Raw genomic sequence first — 22,682 nt, forward strand, 5'->3', positions numbered from 1 at the left:
GCTGCCTACTAATTTCATTGGGTGCCCCTGATTCATGTCTTCTGTGAAGGGGTAAATAACATTTTCTTATTCTCTTTGTCTACACCAGTCATGATTTTGTAGACCTCTACCATATCCCCCCTTGGTCATCGGTTTTCTAGGCTGAACGGTCACAGTCTTTTTAATCTCTTCAGATGGAAGCTGTTCCTAATAATTTCTGTTGCCCTTCTCTGTAACTTTTCCATTTTGAGTATATCTTTTGTGAAATGGGGCCACCAGAACTGCACGCAGTATTCAACGTGTGGGTGTACCATGGATTTATGTAGTGGCATTATGATATTTACTGTCTTCTTATCTATCCCTTTCTTAATGGTTCCTAACGTTGTATTAGCTTTTTTTTATTGCTGCTGCATATTGAGCAGACATTTTCAGAGAACTATCCACAATGACTTCAAGATCTCTTTCTTGAGTGGTAACAGCTATTAAACCCCGTAATTTAGTATGTATTATGTTTTCCAATGTGCATTACTTTGCATTTTTCAAACAGTGAATTTCATCTGCCATTTTGTTGCCAGTCACATAGTTTAGTGAGATCTCTTTGTAACACTTTGCAATCAGCTTTGGACTTAACTATCTCGAGTAATTTTGTATTGTCTGCAGACTTTGCCACCTCACTGTTTATCCTCTTTTCTAGATCATTGGTGAATATGTTGAACAGCACTGGTCCCAGAACAGATCCTTGGGGGACCACACTATTTATCTCTCTCCATTGTGAAAACCGAACATTTATTCTTACCCTTTGTTTCCTATCTTTTAACCTGTTACTGGTCCACGAGAGGACCTTCCCTCTTATCCCAAAGACTGATTAGTTTGCTTATGAGCCTTTGGTGTGGGACTTTGTCAAAGGCTTTCTGAAAATCCAGTTACACTATATCAACAGGATCACCCGTGTCCCCCTGCTTGTTGACTCCCTCAAAGACTTCTAATAGATTGTTGAGGCATGATTTCCCTTTACAAAAGTTGTGTTGACTTTTCCCCAACAAATTGTATCCAATTATGTGTCTGAATATTGTGTTCTTTGCTATAGTTTTAACCAACTTGCCTGGTACTGAAGTTAGGCTTACTGGCCTCTAATTGCCAGGATCGCTTCTGGAGTCTTTTAAATAAATATTGGTGTTGTAGTCTCTATCCTCTAGTCTGGTACAGATGCTGATTTAAGAGATAGGTTACGTAACATAGTTAATAGTTCTGCGATTTCATATATGAGTTCTGTCAGAACTCTTGGATGAATACCATCTGGTCCTCGTGACTTATTACTGTTACCAAGTTGTTCCAAAACTACTTCTGTTGGAACCTCAATCTGGGAAAGTTCCTCAGATTTGTCACGTAAAAAGAATGGCTCAGGTGTGACAACCTCCCTCACATCCTCTGCAGAGAAGACCAATGCAAAGGTATTAATTTTGCTTCTCTGCAGTGGCCTTGTCTTCTTTGAGTGCTCCTTTAGCACCTCGATTGTCTAGTGATTGTTTGGCTGCCTTCCTGCTTCTGATATACTTTAAAAAATGTTTTGCTGTTAGTTTTTGTGTTTTTTATTAGATATTCTTCAAATTCTCTTCTGGTCTGCTTAATTATATTTTTATACTTGACTTGCCAGAGTTTATGCTCCTTTCTGTTTTTCTTAGTAGAATTTGACTTCCAATTTTTGAAGGATGCCTTTTGCCTCTAACCACCTATTTTATTTGGTTGTTTAACCATGGTAGACTGTTTTTGATCCTCTTACTATTTTTGATTAGGGTATACATTTAGTCTGAGCCTTTATTATGGTGTTTTTAAATAGTTTCCATACAACTTGCAGGCATTTCACTCTTGTTACTGTTCCTTTTAATTTCTGTTTAGCTAGCTTCCTCATTTTTGTGTAGTTCCCTTTTTTGAAGTTAAATGCTACTGTGGTGGATTTCTTTGGTATCTTCCTCCCTACAGAGATGTTAAATTTAATTACATTCTGGTCACTATTACTGAGTGGTTGAGCTATATTTGCCTCTTGGACCAGATCCTGGGCTTCACTTAAGACTAAATCAAAAATTGCCTCTCCCCTTGCGGGTTCCAGGACAAGCTGCTTCAAGAACCAGGTATTAACTGTGTCTAGAAATTTTATCTCTGCATCCCGTCGTGAGATGACATGTACCCCAACCAGTATGGGGATAATTGAAATCCCCCATTATTACCAAGTTTTCTATTTTTATAGTCTCTCTAATCTCCTTGGGCATTTCATGATAAATAGGTACCAGATACATTCAGCAGAGGGGCCATTTTTATATAGTTATTTTGCTGATTCCAGGCACTTTAAGTAGAGTGTGTCAAACTACTGTCTTTCATTCTGAGAGTTTTTGCACATGATCCTGCAATCTGATACATAATGATGACCCTCCTGTGCCTACACAGATCCCTGCTGACTTGAATTGGACTCTGCACAGACATAAGGGTTGGCCCACATGGAGATCTATTGAGGTCAATGGGCGTTCCTGCTTGGTTCAGCTTGCAGGATCGGGGCATTAGTCAGAGATGAATTTTCACTATTTCCACTGTTGAACAAGTTTCTCTTGGGGATGGTGGTGAGGGAAATTGTGGGATTCCATCACAGCACAAAGCACTGCCCCCTCTCAAAAATCTGCCATTGTCACAACAAAATGGTGGTTTCTTACCAATGTAAATCATCTCTGATATTTGTGGGAAATAGCAAATAACAACATGTGACACTGGGGGAGGGGGTGTTGCCTGTTTCTTTAGCAGTACAACTCTTTTCATATAGTTTTGCCCTTCATCAGATTTTTTTATCTGATCAGCCATTTGATCCAATACATGTTTTGACATATCATCTGCTAATATATCCTTTGAGATCATTAGGAGATACTGTGTCAATCCATATTGTGGCGTTAATGGGATTAAGTATTATAAAATATCAATCTCTTTCTCTCTCTACGCATGCAGGTTTTATTATACAAATACCAGTTGAGTTGGAAAGGGATAGCAGTAAAATACTGCCCAAGGCAAAAATATTTCCTGAGATGGAGGTATCCTGTCAGACTGTGGTCATTCTGTGCAATTGAAGAAACTATTATTACCTGAGGCAATTTTATTACCGCCGTTGCCTCTGGAGACAGTCACTACTTATTTTTATGATATTTTTAGAACGTTTTTAATAAACATACATCTTTCAGTCAAATTCTCCCCTGTGCAGAGAGCCAACATAAAAGGGCATAAGTCTGCCCATGGGTGACTTTCACCCTTTAATCACATACACACTGCAACATATGAGAATGGTTCCTGCATTAAGGAGAAACTGGGGATTTAGCCAACCCAGGAAGCGATATTAAACCTCATGCTTCAGGTTTTAAACCAATCCCTAACTAATAGAGATTAGGATAACATCTAAAGTGGGGAGGAGGGGCTGATTACTCCACATCTGCCCACTGTGGGGTCTTTATGTAACCCACACACCTTCTGGGTGTGGTGTTCTGTCCCATCTAGTGGCACCAAGACCACTTAGAGATTAATGAGTTTGCTCTACAGCCTTAGCTAAGGGTCATATGGCTTTTAGCTCATGAAGTAGAGGCTCATGCATTTAGCTACAGAGATCCCAGGTTCAATCCCACCCGCCAATGACCGGGGCCTGTTGGTGTTACATTTACACCTTCCTCTGAAGCATCTGGTGCTGGCCATTGTCATAGACAGAGCACTGCATTAGATGGCCATAGGTTCTGATTCAGTATGGCAATTCTTATGTCCCTCAGAGAGATGGCCACTTCCACTGCCAAGCGGAAGAATTTGGACAAGCCTGCCAGCTCCTTTTGTAGGGGATTAATGGGAGACTGGTCATATGTCCTTGTTTGACAAGAGTGATTTATGTCAGACATAGATTGTTGCCCTTTGCCTAGAAGAGCAATAGCACAATCTGTTTTGGGTTTAGTGACCAATTTCTAATCAGTCAGATTGTTGTGGGACAGTTTTAAATGTAAGTTGTAATAAGTCTGTCTGCTGAGGGAAGGGGAGAAGATATGTTGGTGAAGGATGCGATAAAGTTTGCATTGCCCTTTGTTAGAAAAACCTGCATAACTAATATGCTCATCCCAAACTCGTGGTAATAAAGGGAACTATAAACATTTTATTGTTGTGAGTTTACAATGACTGTAATACTTATACAGGGCTTCCCAAACATGTGACTGTAAAAATTTAAGACACCTCCATGCCATCACATACTTTATTTATGCCACTTATTTTTCCTCTTCCTCTGCTTTTTCACCTTTAAAGTATGTTACTTACTATGGAAACAATTACGTCACTGTTTGGGTAGAGTTTAAATCCCCAAATGCTGGGCAGTGTGGCTACGTGAATACAAAGCGGTTGGCTCCAAGCTCTCCCCACCTCTTACTGTTTCCCTGGCTGTTTCCTACCAGGCTTGTCCTGCAGGCTGTTCCTCCAAGTCACTCCTGTAGTCCCCTCCTCCAGAGGGTCTCGTCTCCTGGGTGGCTTTTCACTAGCCTGTTGCTGAAGGTTCTTGTTTTCTGTGGCTTCTCAGCCACCCTGCCCTTCTGCTCTGCAGTCCTTTTACCATTGTAGTTGTTGTGAGTCCACCAGTTAGCCCTAGCTGAGCAAGCAGTTTGTTTCCCTATGAACTCTTTAGTGGCTGAAACAGAATGGGACACCCAGTGACAATCATCTACCACGTATTGCTATCATTGACTAATTTCTCCACTGCCTTTAGGAATATGGAGCATTTTACATTTGCCAAAGTTCCCCTGCTAACTTGTAATTATGCAGCTAAAATATCCCCTGTTCTCCTTTTAATAATTCTTGTCCTTCTTCTGTCACTATTAGGGGAATAAAAATAACAAATATGCTATCCCCATATTCAAGATTACAAATCTACATACTGCATAGCACACGGTAAACCAGTCCCCAGAAGGCCAACAACATTACACGTAGGAGAATTTAGTAAAATAGGTGCTTGCATATTCAATGTATGTATAAAAACATGCAATAAACTAGCCCTCAGAATTAACAACGATTCACTGCAGCCAGTATCCTACATGCTCTTCTTGCAGAAATACACCAATAGTACCCAAAGCCCTAATACACCGTAGTCAAACTCCAGACAAATTTTAGAGACAGGGAAATTTCCAAAGGTTTGGACTCCAGTTCTCAGAAGCATCCAAAAGTTCAGATGTTCAGCCAAACTATCCCAACCAATGAAGGCCTTAACCAACCCCTTTGTCTCCATTCATCCTTGATGTCTTTTAAGATGGAGGTCTGGTGCTTAGTCCTCCCTCCCTTCATACCAGCCTCTTCAAGAGTGCGTCATGTGGCTGTTTCTACCTACATATCCTGGATTTCCGAAAGAGGGAGCTGCCATGCCAGGGCTGCCCCCTCCTCTATCCACAAAGCCTTTTACATGTCCCTCAAGTAGTTGGAAGTGGCAAAGTCTGATCCCTACTGCAGTTAAACTGCAGGAGCCAGAAGCCCTTGCACAGTTACTAAAGGTTTGGGGGCCTTCACTGCGCACACCCTAGAAGCTAGGCAGAGAGTATCCCTCTACTGGCAGCAGTGGGCGGCAGGTTTGTGCAAACCCTCCAGTGGAGTTTTATTGTTTGTAAGATTTTATTCATTTTTTGAACTTTGGTGGCACACTTAGACGCTGTACCTACATGAACAAAATATATATTTGGAAGTGTTTCAGCACTATAAGTATTAGGCCCTAATTTCAGTCGAATATCAGAGCTGTCATGAAGGAAGCTGAGGGAGGGAAAGAAGTTGAGTTGTTGGTGATGGGAGAGAGGGATGTGGCTAGTGAGTGGAATAATTGTCATTTGATGTTAAAGAAAGAGGAATGTGTGCAGTTATGAACTGTTAGAAGGTTTGCTTTGCAAGGACTTGGAAACTTCTGGCAGGTAGGTGGGACATCTGATAGCCATATAAATATAGACCCATGTTATCTAAATTTTCAGTCTTCAGACTATTGAAACCAGAGGTTTTTGTCTGTTTGTTTTTCATTCTTACTGCATATGGATGTTTAGTATTTAGTGATTACAAGACATTTGAGTATGAATTTATCTAACTCATCATGTCTCAAGTTGAAAGAAGTGGTTAGAAAGAAGCTATGGGATGGGTGAATTAACAAAAACATAATTTTCATGAAGTAAAATATAAACATTATCAAGATTTGAGTAGCAAAAGAGAGAATATTCACTCTCATCTCAAAAAGTGCAGAAAACTAGCTTCAAAATCAACTGTCCTCTTGAATGAAACTTCAAAGTGAAAGAGAATAACACTGATGAGCTTGATTTCGCAAGTGAAATATTTTGATGCCATTGTCGTCACTGAATATACTACAGTAATCAGATACTATGGTAACAAGGACAGTAGAAGTACCTAGACAGATACCTAGTCATGGAAACATAATTGTGATCATAACTTTAATCACAGCTCTTCAACATCTGCTTCATTCAAGATGCCAGCCCATCCACAATTCTTCGGCTCCTAAAAAATGGCAAAGATCAACTGGTGATTATGCCATTAAAATAATTGAAGAATTTGAAATAAGACAGAAGCACTTTACCTTAGATATACTCCTCAAGACAGATTTCAACTTGCAAATGAAGAAACAAAAGGAAAAGTTAAAGAACAAAAAGAACTGGATTTGACATTAGCGCAAAATGCCTGGTTGAATATGAGAAGTGATCTGATAATGGCATAAGCAAGAGAAAAATGTGCACCTACTTAAAATATTGATTCTGTGTCTGAAAATAGACCCTCAGAATATTTTGCCTAAGTTGCTGATGATGCCACCCAAAAGGGCAGAGAAAACTATGACATGGAGGTCTTCATGATTTGCTTATAAAATGAAGAAAAATTAGAACTCTCAGATGTAATCATTCTCTGACCTATTCGTGGTTAGTACACTATTTAAATCTCATTGAGAAAGAAGCAATATCTAACACAATCCTAATGAACATTGTAGAAGTTTAAAAAAATTCTTCATCTGCCACCCTCAGTCTTATGGTAGGTTAATTGAAAAAGTTTAAATTGTATGCCAACAAGTCACAAATTTTTGAAAAACAAAAACATTGAAAAAAGCAAAATGGCCTCATAATTTTTAAAGCTATTTTCAACCAAAAAAGTCATTTGAAAAATGTCAGTCATCTGTTTTAGGAGTTTGTATTGATCAAGAGGAGAACTTTGATCAAAATATCGCACCCATTTTACATAGCAAGAGATTCTGCAAATAGGCACTACATTTACAAAATGACTAATGGAGGTTTAAGGGACTTGACAGTTTACACACTGATGATGCTACTGTCAACATCTCAGGGGAAATTGGCAATAAATTGCCAATCATAGCAATAAAGAATGAACCACACACTCACAAAATCGAAAACCAATTCAGAGAAGCCACAGAATCTTTCTGTTCCATAGCTTACAGAGTTCAACATAAACAAAAAAGTCAAAGGTGAAGCCAGGATAGAAAAAGAAGGCTGAAATATTGCTGATGGAATGTAACCCCAGTTCCTTTCCTCTCTTCTAACATTCAACATGAAGCTCCAGAGATCTTCTCCAAATCTATATTTGTGAACTAGATTGTGGCACAGTTCATTACATCAAAATGGTGGAAAACTGTTGAAGTAAAATTGCAGAAGACAATTGAATTGAATTTGTCAATTTATAAAAATATGTGCACTTCTATCTAGCCAGCTTTGTTTTTCACCAAGCATGTTTTTAGTATATTCAGATTGATTTGGTCAAAACTTTATAGTAGTTTAGATGCCGGGGGAAAAAAGTTGGTAAAAAGATATTGCTAATGAATGACAGATATAAAAGAGTGCCTAAGCAGTTGGTAGACTGGGGACTCCATTATTGCATTCTTGTGTTTTACTTGCAGAATTGTTAGCTTTTCATTTTGGACAGTGTGTGCCTTTTTGTGATTGAGGAAAAGTCCCTTTAAGCCTTCTATGTTTGCCCCTAAAGAGCTGGCTAGCTAAAATTAGACTAAACGGGAAGCTGATGCACTAAACAGGAAGATGATGACCCAAAAAAAAAAAAAAGAAAAGAAAAGATAAGGAGGGGAGAATTAAGGGAAGCTAATAAGAATACAAGGTACTTTTGGCTGAGGAAGCTGCTTGCGGTTATGGAGTGAGGAGTTTGTCTTTATAATATGTTCATAGTCCATTTCTTTTTTGGGGTGGTGCCTAAGTAGATGAGTGGAAGATAAGTGACATGAAAAAACAGTCTTGAGACCCTGATACAAAACCATTGAAGCCAAAGGACAGACTCCTATTGACTACAGTTTTTGAGTTTGCAAAATCATATTAACTTGAAACTCAAAGCAAAAAACTAGTGCTATAAACCTTAAACTGAAGGAAATGTTTACACAAACCCCAAGGAAGGAAAACCATTGTGATTTTTCTACAGCTGTACTAACAACTTGTAAAATGCAAAATGTATTTAATAACAGGGAGTAACTTTGTCATTTTTTAATGAGTAAAAACAAAGCAAACTGTCCCTCCAATGAGCCATTCAATTTTAGCTAATTCCTTGTAGGCAGAAATGAGCCTTCAAGGAATTTAGAGGAGGAGTGGGTAGTAGCCTAGATTTGTACTGGAAAAACACTTGCAGTGCCATAAGTGCTGGAGTATTTAGGGATACCACTGCAATAGTGCTTCACATGTTTGACTAGAAACAGAACGAATTGGTGCCTGTCCTCTTTGTATAAGATAATAGTGGCTTCCAGTGGCTACATATAAATAATGATAAAAGACCGCATTAGGCAGGGATCAAAGTACCCAAGGGCACCCTACTCCTTTTATGTAGGTATCAGTGTTGAATCTCAAAGTCATTTTTCTTTTGACTTGTGTCGCAGTGCAGTAAGTTGAGATGGAATGGAAATAAAGAGAGAGGAAAAATGTCTGTCCGAAACATAGGCATCTTGCAAGGATAGGGGGAGCTTTCTGTAGGAGTTAAAAGATTGGTCTTTTTGAAGAAGTATATAGAACTTCTTTCCCCAAATATGTTTGTCTATACTGTGGTATAAAGCAGAAAAGGGTGGTTAATTGGTATTACGTAGCTCAAATAGCCTGACATAAATGTTAATGAGAAATATACACCACAGGTGGTGAGATTTCCTACCTGTCGAGGACATTAGCCCTGTTGCTAATGAATAAAATATTAGAGATTTTCAAAGAACCCTACAGGAGCTAGCAGAGCCATAACTAAGCATTTGAGTGCCCAGGGTGAGCAAGTATATTTGCACCCCCTAGAAACGACACATGGTGGGCACCCAGGGTCACATGCCCCCCCACCCGCCCCAGATTTCTGCCTTCCATTTAGCACAGATGTTTTAAAAATGTGGGGAGCACCATTTAGCACAGGTTTCAGAGTAACAGCCATGTTAGTCTGTATTCGCAAAAAGAAAAGGAGTACTTGTGGCACCTTAGAGACTAACCAATTTATTTGAGCATAAGCTTTTGTGAGCTACAGCTCACTTCATCAGATGCATACTGTGGAAAGTGTAGAAGATCTTTTTATATACACACAAAGCATGAAAAAATACCTCCTCCCACCCCACTCTCCTGCTGGTAATAGCTTATCTAAAGTGATCACTCTCCTTACAATGTGTATGATAATCAAGTTGGGCCATTTCCAGCACAAATCCAGGTTTTCTCACACACACCCTCCCCCACACACAAACCCACTCTCCTGCTGGTAATAGCTTATCTAAAGTGACCACTCTCCTTACAATGTGTATGATAATCAAGGTGGGCCATTTCCAGCACAAATCCAGGGTTTAACAAGAACGTCTGAGGAGGGGGGTAGGAAAAAACAAGGGGAAATAGGTTACCTTGCATAATGACTTAGCCACTCCCAGTCTCTATTCAAGCCTAAGTTAATTGTATCAAATTTGCAAATGAATTCCAATTCAACAGTTTCTCGCTAGAGTCTGGATTTGAAGTTTTTTTGTTGTAATATCGCAACTTTCATGTCTGTAATCGCGTGACCAGAGAGATTGAACTGTTCTCCGACTGGTTGATGAATGTTATAATTCTTGACATCTGATTTGTGTCCATTTATTCTTTTACGTAGAGACTGTCCAGTTTGACCAATGTACATGGCATTTAGCACAGATGTTTTAAAAATGTGGGGAGCAGGGGCGCCATTTCAGATTTTGGGATGGGGAGGCAACTTTCACCATGATTCCAGGGGCTACTTAGGCACCTGAAAACTCTAGTCTTTTTGCCGATAACTTAGAAATTAGCACTGAATCCAATTCCTATATAAAGAAAGAACAAAATGTATTCAAACACCAATTAAAGCCGTATTTTAAGTTTATATGTAAATTTAGAACAATCAGGAGATAATACAGCAAGATATTCCCAATCTCAAGCCTTGAGGTGGAGTCATAACTGCTCAGCTGTGTCCTGCTATTAAACCAATAAGACCCTCATTCAGCTCAGTTGGTGGTGGAGAGGAGCCTGTGCTTTGGGAATGGGAGGAATCTGTTTCAATCCCTATGGCCAGGATTGAGTCCCATATGAGGAAGAGGTGCCACAGTCAGCCTGTTGCTCTCGGGGGAGAAATCTGGATTTGGGAGTGACAGAGGAGAAAGATCTGGGTGTATTAGTTGATCACAGGATGACTATGAGCTGCAAATGTGATGAGTCTGTGAAAAAGGCTAATGCAATCCCAGGATGCATCAGGCAAGGTATTTCCAGTAGAGATAGGGAAGTGTTAGTACCATTATACAAGGCACTGGTGAGACCTCATGTGGAAAACTATGTGCAATTCTGATCTGCCATGTTTAAGAAAGATTAATTAAAACTGGAACAGGTCCAGAGAAGGGCAAATAGGATGATCCAAGGAATGGAAAACCTACCTTATGAGAGGAGACTCAAAGAGTTTGGCTTGTTTAGCCTAACCAAAAGAAGGCTGAGGGGAGATATGATTGCTCTCTATAAATATATCAGAGGGATAAATAGCAGGGAGGGAGAGGAGTTATTTAAGTTAAGCACCAATGTGTACGCAAGAACAAATGGTATAAACTGGCCATCAACAAGTTTTGGCTTGCAATTAGGCGAAGGTTTCTAACCATCAGAGGAGTGAAGTTCTGGAACAGCCTTCCAAGGGGAGCAATGGGGGGCAAAAAATCTAACTGGCTTCAAGACTGAGCTTGATAAGTTTATGGAGGGGACGGTATGATGAGACTGCCTACAATGGTATGTAGCCAATTTGTAACTGCTAGTAGTAAATATTCCCCAACAGCCAGTGATGGATACCACATGGTGTGACGGGGGAGCTCTGAGTTATTACAGAGAATTCTCTCTTGAGTGTCTGGCTATTGGGTCTTGCCAAAATACTCAGGGTCCAACTGATCGCCATATTTGGAGTCAGGAAGGAATTTTCCCTTGAGTCAGATTGGCAGAGACCGGGGGAAGGGGGTTTGCCTTCCTCTGCAGCATGGGACACTTGCAGGTTTAAACTAGTGTAAATAGTAGATTCACTGTAACTTGAAGTCATCATGATCTGAGGACTTCAGTAACTCAGCCAGAGATTAGGTGTCTATTACAGGAGTGGGTGGGTGAGGTTTTGTGGTCTGCAATGTGCATCAGGTCAGATTAGACTATCATGATGGTCCTTTCTGCCCTTAAAATCTATACAGTGGATTATATTAGAAAGCAATTACATTTCTACTGTCTGTGTCTGAATGTCTTTCCCTCTGGTCTGCTCTGTTTTAGTGTCTTTAGCCTCTAGCACTGTTGGTCTGGCTGGGCAGGTTGTCCACACAGAAACCACAGAAGTAGCGCTGACAGCTGACCCCATTGTAGGATTTGGGGTACAGCTCCAAGGTAGCGTGTTTGCCACTGAGACCTTGTCTTCTCCACCTCTGATTTCATATATTGAGTGTGACAGCCCAGCAGAAAGGTGAGGCTCTTTCAGATGATTGCTTCTAACTATATCTTGCTGACAATGCCTGGGGATGGTTTGGTTTGATTGCTTTCAGATTTCTGAGAAATTCTGGACCACTGCTCAGTGGAAACGTAGCACATAATGAACTCCCTGTTCTGATAATAAAATGTTATATACTTGATCAGGTGTAAGACAAATAACAAGCAGCAGTGCCTTTATCTTGCTGATTGCTTCAACAGCAGACTAGAGGCTATATTAATTAAAAAGGAGAGAATCCATTTTTTAAAAAAATCTCTGAAATTCAAAACTAATAAACTCTTTGCAATGGAGGAACCACATCCATCTCTGCTAAGTTTTAGTTCAGATCACAGCATAGGAAATGCTTGACTTTTGAATTATTAATTACTTCTTGGAGCATTTCAACTGCACCTACATACGTTTTTGTAATACCATGGTTTCATGTAGAATCACATTCGTTCTATAGTAGATACAACTGCTAGCTGCCATTGCATAGAATGAGCTGATATATCATCCTTTTTAAAGGTCAGGTGGGATTTATTTTGTATAACTGGATACTGGTTACCTGTACATCCGAAGGCTAATTTTTATTATTGTGTATCAAGGTGTGGGGTTCTACAAATAGGAGACAGAGTAATGGCAATAAATGGAATTCCAACAGAAGACAGCACGTTTGAAGAAGCTAATCAGCTTCTCAGAGACTCTTCTATCACCGGCAAGGTCACTTTAGAAATAGAGTTTGATGTCGCAGGTATGAATGTATATGTATATGTATTTTTTGCAACACAGTATTAAGAGTGATTATCACGTGTATTTTATTTGGCAGGCATATGAGGCTGGAACTTTATTTTCACATATGCCATTTCTTTGGGAAGCTGCCCCCCCTGAAAATTGTGCCCGTAGGTGCAGCTTTCTCATTGCACATGGCCCTCCTCAGTGTGCTCCAAACCCCAGGGGAAATGGCAAATGCTGTAGAAAGTTATGGTGACCGTCCCTCCTCTTTGTTATTTGCAAACGTATTTCTGTCCAGAGTTAGAGTCTTAGCTCAGCAGAATATTACTAAATGTATTTACAATCTCCTGTAGAGTGTTACCTGTTAATGAGGTTTTGCTGTTCAGAAAAGTGTTATGTAAACAGTGGGTTAGTGGAGAAATCTTAATGGTTCCATTCTTGAGGTATGGACCAGAAAGAACAACACTAGAATTTAATCTTTAAAAACAACACTGTAAATTATATGCAAAAATTAAATTAAATAAAAGTAAGGAAATGCATAACATTGCCAATGCATCTTTTACTTTCCCATGGCTCCTCACCTTTTTTAAGGTATTGAAGCATGTAGAATACAAAATCACAGATTATATATGTAGTATGCACATTATATAAACAATGTACATCCCAAAACACCCACCAATCCACAATGTATATATAGATAACTTATTTTTTAAATATATTTTAAAATTAATATTATGTATCTATATAAAATATTAAGAACCATTAAGACAGCTCCACTAATTTAGTAATAGCTCCGTAGAAGTCATTACTGTGTCAGTTCTGCAGTGATTTTGCATGGTATAAATATTCTTACAAATGGAATTTCATATAATGGTCATGTTATGCAAAATCCCAGCTAAGGGTTGCTGTAGTAATAATTATGAGTGATACCTTATCATGCAAATTTCCATTAAAGTATGGTCAGACTATTGCATATTATCCATACATTTTTATACATAGCCAATGCAATATTCAAAAATAACACCATGCACAACTGGAGAGCAAATTTTAAATCTGTCTGAGGTCACAAATGAAAATGTGTTTTGTGTTGCAAACTTTGGGCCTACTCCTGTTCCCAATAATGCCTATGTCAAAACTCACCAGAGAAGAATCAGACTTCTAGTTGCTAGTGGTATTTATTTACATCTCTAAACCACTGCAGCATGCAGTCTGATTTATCTGGGGCAAAGGAGATGCCACAAGTCAGGACTGGGATGTAATGTTGTGTGTTCAAACTTTCATTGCCTCAGCTGGCTCCTTGCTTTCCCTCACTATGCTGTGCTTTTGTTCCTTTACTTTTCCTGAGAAATAAAATCCACTGCAGTTATTTAGGTGAATATTTCAAAATGTCTTAGACCTACACCAAAAAGTGCCTGAAATCAGAAGGACTTATTTTGTGTCTTTTTAATTAAAAGCTACCTGACAACAGTAAGTTTTTCATGTACGTGCCCGCACAAAATTGCACCTCAGCTGAGATGATGTGGGCTAAGCCACTGGTAGGCACATGCAGTCTCCATCAGTTGAGATTTAAACCTCAGAATAATGGAGCTACAGACCCTTACCTTATGCAGTGACATTACCATCACTGATATAAAATATGTTGCATGTGTCATGCTCCTTTCACATCAACTCCTACATTGTTTTCATGAAAGGGTAGGTGTGATGTAAGTGTTATTAATGTATTTTCATTGGCTTACACTTAAAACTCCACATCCTTGCAAGTACTGCAGCCTGTAAATCATCTACTTTTCATTACAGAATCAGTCATACCAAGTAGTGGAACATTTCACGTAAAACTACCAAAGAAGCATAACGTGGAGCTTGGCATCACCATAAGTTGTAAGTAATTATGGTTAATTTTAAGCCAACTATTGTAAGGTATTAAATAGCTAAAAGTGGATCATATAATCATGCGCTGTAATCAGTTTCAATTGAAACACCTCTTTGTGTGTGTGCTATTTCCAGCCAGTGTGATGGTTAGCAACATAGGCGTCAACTCTGTGGGTCTGCCAGGGCTGGGGGGGAAAATAGTGGGTGCTGAACACCCACCGGCAGCCAGCTCCATTCCCCCCCCCCGACCCCGCAAGCGCCTCGCACCCGCTGTCAACCCTGCTGATCAGCGCCTCCCCCTTCCTCCCAGTGCCTCCCACCTGCCGCGGATCAGCTGTTCCGCAGCGTGCAGGAGGCGCTGGGAGGGAGGGGGATAAGCGAGGGCAGGGTGTGCTTAGGGGAGCGGGTGGAATGGGACATGAAGAGGCGGGATGGGGACTTGGGGGAAGGGATGGAGTAAGGGCAGGGTGGGGATAGAATGGGGGTGGGGTGAGGCGGGTTGGGGCCTGAGGCAGAGTCAGGGAGTCGAGCACCCCCCGGCACATTAGAAAGTCAGAGCCTCCAGTTAGCAATGCTAATGCTATCTATTATCAAGTATCTCCTTCTAACACATTTGTAGTTTCCGTATTATGTTTATAGCTAGTTGAAGAGGCATGGTCAAGTTTGCCATTACTAAAACATAAGTCAAATTTAAGTTGATATGTGCTCTAATTCAGGAAAGAACTTAAGCAGATGCAAAGTCCCAGTGTAGTCAGTTTAAAAACAGAAGCCAATGGGACTTTGTTACAAGCAAAAGTTCTTCCCTGACAAGGGATGCTTTCTTGCATCAGGGCCAATTTTAGCAAAGCAAGGCCCCCAGTCCTGCAAGAGGTTTCTGTACTGACTTCAGAGGGACTCCTCCTGGGTGCAGGGACCCACACAAGGAGTCATTTGCTGCATCAGGGCCCAAAGGTTATGTGTGGGCTAAGCAAATAGCTTCAAAACTATTTATACATTTAAAATTGTCAGTGCCAGCCGATCAGCACTCATGTGTGACGCTTTAATGGCACACCAAAAATGGACACATCATAGAGCAAAATTTAATTTAATTAAGGAAACAGATTTCAGGTCAAAATAATAATGAGAGGAAATTTATTCATTTAATTTTTTTAACACTTTGACATTGTCATTTTACATTTGAAATAAAATATTTTTTTTATTTTCTAACTTTTTTTAGCAGCCAGTAAAAAGTGGCTCTGGTCTGTAACTTGATCTTGTTAGACCCCGCCCTTGATGCAAGCAGGCACAATCCCATTAAAGTTAATGGGTGTTATGCATAGAGCACGGATGCCAGTGATGAATCTGGCCTGATAGGAATTAAAATTTCATTGCTTTTTGTGGCCTTACTTAGACCGTTGGCTTTATTCAGAATTATGTTTATGCAAAATACTTTGTGAAATGTCTGTAGAGGTTTTTTTGTGTTTTAATTTATATTATCAAAGCTTTTAGCAGCACAACAGATTAAAATTAGTCAAAAATTCGGTGAGGAATTTAGCACTATGATTGGCATCTGAAGAACAAATGAGATGCACCACTGTAGGTTCAGATTATTATGTTCCCATTTGTTATATACGCATATCAAGAATTGTTAGACTCGATAAGGAATGCAGTTTGATGCAAATTAAAATCATAGATCTGCCAGCAGAAGGAGTGGTAACACATGAAACATTCATACAGATAAAATACTGAACAATGGGAAGACCTAGAAAGAGGTTGTTCTATTTAGTTATTAGACCTTGACTCAATGTTGATTTCCTGATTATTTATAAAAAAATAGTTTTTACTTGTATTAATAATGTTATTTATATGTATTTATATGAAGATGTCTTCTTTTCTCTTTCAATGTACTGTAATGCAAAGGTTTTAAAGTGTTTATCCTCCCCCTCATTAACTAAAACTTTGAAAATTTGTCTGGTAGATTTCAGACCCTTTGTAAAGCCTTGAATCATTTGTACTTGTGCTTGGTTTAATACTTTGTTCTGTTCTACCGAATTAACTCAGAAATGAGCCACTGTGATTTAACAGGGTGAATGTTTTATACTAATTTCACTCAGAGCATTTATAGCACATTAATATCTTCATGCCATTTATTGACATTACTGTCATAATGTTAAATGCTTTCATTTAAAAAACAAAATGAAAATGGCCCAACAAAACAACGGAAGAAACTGCATGCACTGTGGGTGAAATTCAACTCTCCACAAAGCTGGAGCTATCAAGCTTAGAGCATAAATACTACATGAGATCAGGTGATATAATATCCATTTGGGCTAGACATGGGTTAGCACTGTAGACACTCTGTAGTCAATACTCCTGCAGGCTCTCTGCTGCAGGAGTCTTCAGGGGTCATTTCTGCTACCCCTCTTGTTCAGTTCATATGTAAAGGTTCTAGAGGAGCTAGTGAGGTACTTAGTCTGAGGTGCCATCGGTATTATTACTGAGGGCATTCTGCGCCAAAAAAAATTAAAATTCTGCGCCAAAAAATTCTGCGCACAATATTTTAAAATTCTGCAAAATTCTGAACATTTTATTTGTCAAATAAATGTGGAGGCTCCAGCATGGCATTGGGGAGCACAGGCCACCAGCTGCACAGAGGTGGGAGATCACTGTGAAGATTCCCCCGGCACATGGACTCAGTGGTGATGCTGCACCCAATCCTGACACAACGCAAGGAACAGGCCTGCCCCAGAAACACCACAGGGCCCTGCTTCTCCATGCCAGGTGCACCTGGTGTGGACAGACAGGCTCAGCAAGGCAGGATCCAAGTATGGGGGGATCTAGGGGTGGGTTGAGAGGGTTCTGTGTGGGGCAATCTGATGTGGGCAGCTCAGTGGTGGATCAGGATTCGGGAGGGATCTGCATGCACAAAGGTTTGTTGGGGGGTTCTGGGTGCAATGGTAATGGGACTCTGCAGAGGGGGTCCAGATGAAGGTGTTTCTTTCATTTTTCTTGGTCAATAAATAAGCCTACGTGAAACTACTGCCTGGTTCTCAAAAAGCTTCTGAATCTGGACAAAGTACTCAATGAACGTGAGCTGATTTAGAGTTTTGGAGGAAATCATGTGCAACTCAATTTTGGGGGCTGAATTTCACTTTGTTTAAAATTCATTCAACATAGAAACTAAGCGGGCACAAATCATAATGAAGTAAAACCAGAAGAAAAGTTCATGTGAATCCCTGTAAACCAAAGCCACTGGCTTTCATGTAACTGTTATGTCAACTGTCTCTCAATACAATGGGCTTGTCAGATGCTGCTCTAACACACACAATTTTACACTCTTAACCTCCGAAAAGAAGGTCCTAGTTAAGTCTTTCAAGGTTCCCCAAAATTCTTTAATGGGTTACGGGTCCCCTTAGCATCCACCTAGGGCATGTGAAAGGCCTGTTTTCCATTTATATTAATATGCTTTGGATCAGGAACCTAGTCCATAGTCTGCCAAGATAAGTGACTCTATCTTTCATACTGCAGTTAGCACCAATTTCATACCCAATTAACTGCTTCTGGAAATTAAAACTTCTCCATTTTTTAAACCAGGCCACAGAAACTAGAACTGTGTAAATAACTGATTTTCTGGTTCAGGAGCTGAACTAAACACTCGGAGAAAAAATTCCTTTCAGGTTGACCCAAAAAGAAATTGTTCCACTTTTTTTCAACAAGACAAAAAAGTTGAAAAAAAATTAGTTTTGAATCAAAACATTTTGTGTGACCCAAAGGATTTGGGTTTGGGTTTTTGTTCTTTTTTACTTTTTGTAAAAATAAAACTGAAGGAAAATTTGAAACAAAAAGTCATTTCAAATTGAAACAATTTGTTTAAAAAATGTCGAAACAAATCTTTTCAACGTTTTCAAGTTTGTTTGTTTATTCCAGACAGAATAATTTGGTGAATTCCACTGACTTGAATATGCATTTTTTGGCAAACAATTTTTATCCAGTTTTTTTTCCTAGCTCTAATGGAACCATGTATGACACAACAATATGCTAGGCAATATCATCTTTTTTTAAACAGAGCCATTTCATGGAAATTACTAAGCAGGTCAGCCCTCAGCAATTGTAAGGTGCTTAAATTTGATTTAATTTATTTGCCATCTATATTGATTTTAGACAATGTAGTGGAATATAGATTTTTTCAAGATTGATTTTTGTGACACACCAACTATTTTATCAGAGCCACATATTTTAAAAATACATTGAAAGGTGTTAAAAAGATATATTTGCTAATGTAATATGAAAATTGTAATTTCCTATGTCCTGTATATCATACACCAAAAGATATATAGACCCCAGTCCTGCAAACACTTATGCACATGAATAACCGAGTTCAGTGGCACTCCTCTTATGTGTAAAGTTTCACATATGCATATATTTTTTTCAGGATGAGGTCCATATTTATTAAGTATATTTGAACGTTAGTCAAAAAATGTGAAAATCATACACCTTTGGCATAAAAGAACTGTTGCATACTCTCCCACTGTAGAAATTTTAAACTGGAAGAATATTGTGTACACACACACACAGTAAAGCCTGTCTTTAGCAGCCACTCTAAAATGAGTGACAAAAACTGTTTATCTATTAGAAGTGGTCTTCAAATAAAAGTGGGGCAGAATTGTGCTTTTTTTGAGATACCTCGTGGTGTTTTCATTATATATTAGAGAAAAGGAGGCTAATTGTGATATTTAGTGTCAAGGAGAAAAATATTTGAGGAGTTGTATGTTGAATAGTATTTATGTATATGTATGGGTGTATCTATACGTACCATCTATTTTTATTTATTTACTCTGTATTAGCCTTACGTTGTACTCAGGTATTGAACCATCTGTTCATGAGCATAAATCAGTTCTTGCAGTGTCTGTTAGTGCGGATACAGTTCTGGCATCATCAGAATTTTTATTATTAACCTCCATTCACAGGTGGGCCAGAAAAAAAATTTGTTTCAAGGGGCTTCAAAAGCAGTAGTTGTACAAGGTTTGAGCCTGGAAGCAAATTATCTTGACTCATTTTCCAAAAATCATTATGAGCTCTTTATGTAAGGCAAACCTTAAAAATACATAAAAGGTTAGCAGGTCATTTATTCTTTTTTGTGCTTATATATCATTAGTAAGATTCTGATACCCTTACTCACAACAAATTGTACCTTACTCCCTGAAGCTAATAGCTCATGGAATAAGAGTAAGGAATGTATATAATATTTCAAGGGTTTGCAGGATTGGGCCCACATCCACAATGTGCAGATTTACTTGACGGCTCTCAGCAGCCCCAAATAAGCCATTTTAATATTAATTATGCACTTTTAAGAACAAAAAATAATCAACTGTAAGAACTGCTTACGTATGGATTCAATGAGCTTTTTAGTCCCGTTAGTAAACAGTGTTCTCTAACAAGTAGGGGTTATCAAGAGCTGTGCGTCAACGATTTCAGTTTGCTGACTTGGTTTGTGTACAGCCTCTGAATTTTAGTTCGAGTTTTGAGTTCAAACAAAGTTGGAAACTCAAAGCCAAACTCAGCTGCAATTGCCTAGATTTGGCTGGACACTAAAGGGAAAAAACGCTTTTGCCTAGTTTCCCGGCCAAAATCATAATTTGATCCAAGTTTGTTGGAAACATTTTTGAAAAAAGTTAATAGATGTTTCAGTGACCACCGCCTGTGTTTCCTGTTTGCAATGATTTGTGACAGCAGCAGTAGATTCTGATTTTGTCATAGCAGTAATGTTGAGGGGGCCGTTGCATTATTTGTTCCCATAGATTTCAGGGATTTTTATTTCCCTTTTCTGGTTTCAATAGTAATATCACAGTAGTACACAGCCCAGGGCAGTGAGCCTCCCAGCCCAGGTCGACAGACTCAAGCTCACAGGGCTCGTGATACCACTCTAAAACTCGCTCTGCAGGCGCTGTGCGTCAGGCTGGAGTTCAGACTCTGAAGCCTAGGGGGAGGGAGGTGGGTTTTCAGAGTCTGAGCCACAGCTTCAAAGCACCACATCTACACAGCTATTTTTGGTGCGATAGCATGAGCCTCACAAGTCAGAGTCTGTTAATCTTGCCTGGGAGGCTTGATTCAGCGGACTGTGTAGACAGATCCTTACAGACTAGGGTGACCACCTTTTCAAAAAGCAAAAGCAGGACACATGCACAAACCCCGCTCCCGTCCTCTTCCCCCAAACTCCCACACCCTGCTCCTCCTCATACCTAACCCTAACCCCTCCCCCGGCCAGGTCAAAAGCCAGAGCCAGGCTGTGGTAAGAGCTGCCCAGGCCGCTGTGGGGAGCCCTGGATCTTCCACCTCCCCTGAGTAGGGTGATAGGGTACTTGAGAGCAGTCCCCAACCCATATCTCCACCCCTCGAGGCACGTCGCCCAGGACAGGTGGAGGGTCCAGGACTCCCCACCAGCAGCCTGTGCTCCCTGGGCAGCTCTTACTAGTGCCTGGCTCCAGCTTCTGACCTGGCCAGGTGGTGGGGACTTGGGCAGGGGAGAGGAAGAGCAGGGGGCGGGGCCTTGTGATGAGCTGGGGCTAAGGCCCACCTCAGCCTCCCTCACCGGGAAGAGGCTGGTGCTGCCCCTGAGCCTTGGGCAAGCACGGAGCAGCACTGCAGGTAATCTGGGACAAACGCTGTCCCAGAGTCATTCAACCCAGGACTGGGACATTAGCTCTGCATTTCGGATCTGTCCCACCCAATTTGAGATGGGCAGTCCCCTATTAGAGATCCCAACTGGGGTCAGGGTCTCATATTTTGGCATGGTACAAACACAGGTTGATCAGTAGCTGCACCGAATAGTTTACTATTTAAATAGGTAAGACAAACAATAGATCAGGTACTGAGGCACAGAGACCGCCTATGTGATCTGCCTAAAATTCCAGAAGAAATCTGCAGCAGACCCAGAAAGTGAGCCCAGATCTCCAGAGTCCCAGGCCAGTATCTTAACCACAGGATAGTCTTCCTCTCTGGAATATTAAATGAGTGTAAAAAAATCAAAGGAAATTCCCACATGATGATTACAAATACAAAGTATTAATCATTTAATTTTATTTTAAAGTAGAATAAAAGCAGAATTTCAGCCTCAGCATTGAACTTACCATCTGTATCTTTTTATGCACTCTTATGCACCCTTCAGGTTCCAAACACGCTCTCCAACCTTAACACTAAAAAGGTCCTAGAGCAGTTTTTAAACTAAGGGCTGGGGGAAAGCCAACAGGTGCGGAGGAGCACGTGGTTCGGACATCCCTTAGGGGAGGATCTATTAATAGAGAATATGTCCTAGTGAGGACGATAGGATGGAAAATGATAAAATACAGGCAGGGTCTGATCAGAAACAATCAAACAAAAAAAGAGTCCCATTCAATTACATCGTGTAATGGCAGACAGCTAAAAGGAGACAAGTTTTTAAAGTGCTTATATACCAATGCTAGAAGTCTAAATAATAAAATGGGTGAACTAGAGTGCCTTGAATTAAATGAGGATATTGATATAATAGGCATCACAGAAACTTGGTGGAATGAGGATAATCAATGGGATACAGTTATACCAGGGTACAAAATATATCACAAGGACAGAACAGTGCTGCTGTGGGAGTGGCATTATATGTGAAAGAAAGCATAGAATCAAATGAAGTAAAATTTGGAAATTAATCAAATTGTACCATAAAATCTCTGGTTTCAGAGTAACAGCCGTGTTAATCTGTATTTGCAAAAAGAAAAGGAGTACTTGTGGCACCTTAGAGACTAACCAATTTATTTGAGCATAAGCTTTCGTGAGCTACAGCTCACTTCATCTCTATGGATAGAAATTTCATGCTCTAATAATAAGAATATAGAGGTAGGGATATATTACCGACCACCTGACCAGAATGATAATAGTGACTGTGAAATGCTCAGGCAGATTAGAGAGGCTATTAAAATAAAAAACTCAATAATAATAATGAGAAATTTCAATTATCTCCATATTGTCTGGGTACATGTCACCTCAGGATGGGATGCAGAGATAAAGTTTCTTGACACCTTAAATGACTGCTTCTTGGAGCAGCTGATCCTGGAACCCACCAGAGGAGAGGCAATTCTTGATTTAGTCCTAAGTGGAGCACAGGATCTGGTCCAATATAATGA

General features: G+C 39.9%; 1 protein-coding gene across 9 annotated transcripts in view; it reads left to right on the forward strand.

The window, feature by feature from the left end:
- The window catches only part of GRIP1 (glutamate receptor interacting protein 1), a 556,915-nt gene that overhangs the window by 487,828 nt on the left and 46,405 nt on the right, over positions 1 to 22,682 (forward strand). For all 9 annotated transcript variants that reach the window (XM_084616426.1, XM_084616431.1, XM_084616424.1 and 6 more), the window contains 3 exons: positions 11,760 to 11,946; positions 12,555 to 12,700; positions 14,479 to 14,559. In XM_084616426.1, coding sequence (XP_084472552.1) covers positions 11,760 to 11,946; positions 12,555 to 12,700; positions 14,479 to 14,559 — 414 coding nt within the window. The remainder of the gene's footprint in view (positions 1 to 11,759; positions 11,947 to 12,554; positions 12,701 to 14,478; positions 14,560 to 22,682) is intronic.

The sequence above is a fragment of the Lepidochelys olivacea genome, assembly GCF_965140295.1.
Source record: "Lepidochelys olivacea isolate rLepOli2 genome assembly, chromosome: 1".
NCBI classification, from domain to species: domain Eukaryota; kingdom Metazoa; phylum Chordata; order Testudines; family Cheloniidae; genus Lepidochelys; species Lepidochelys olivacea.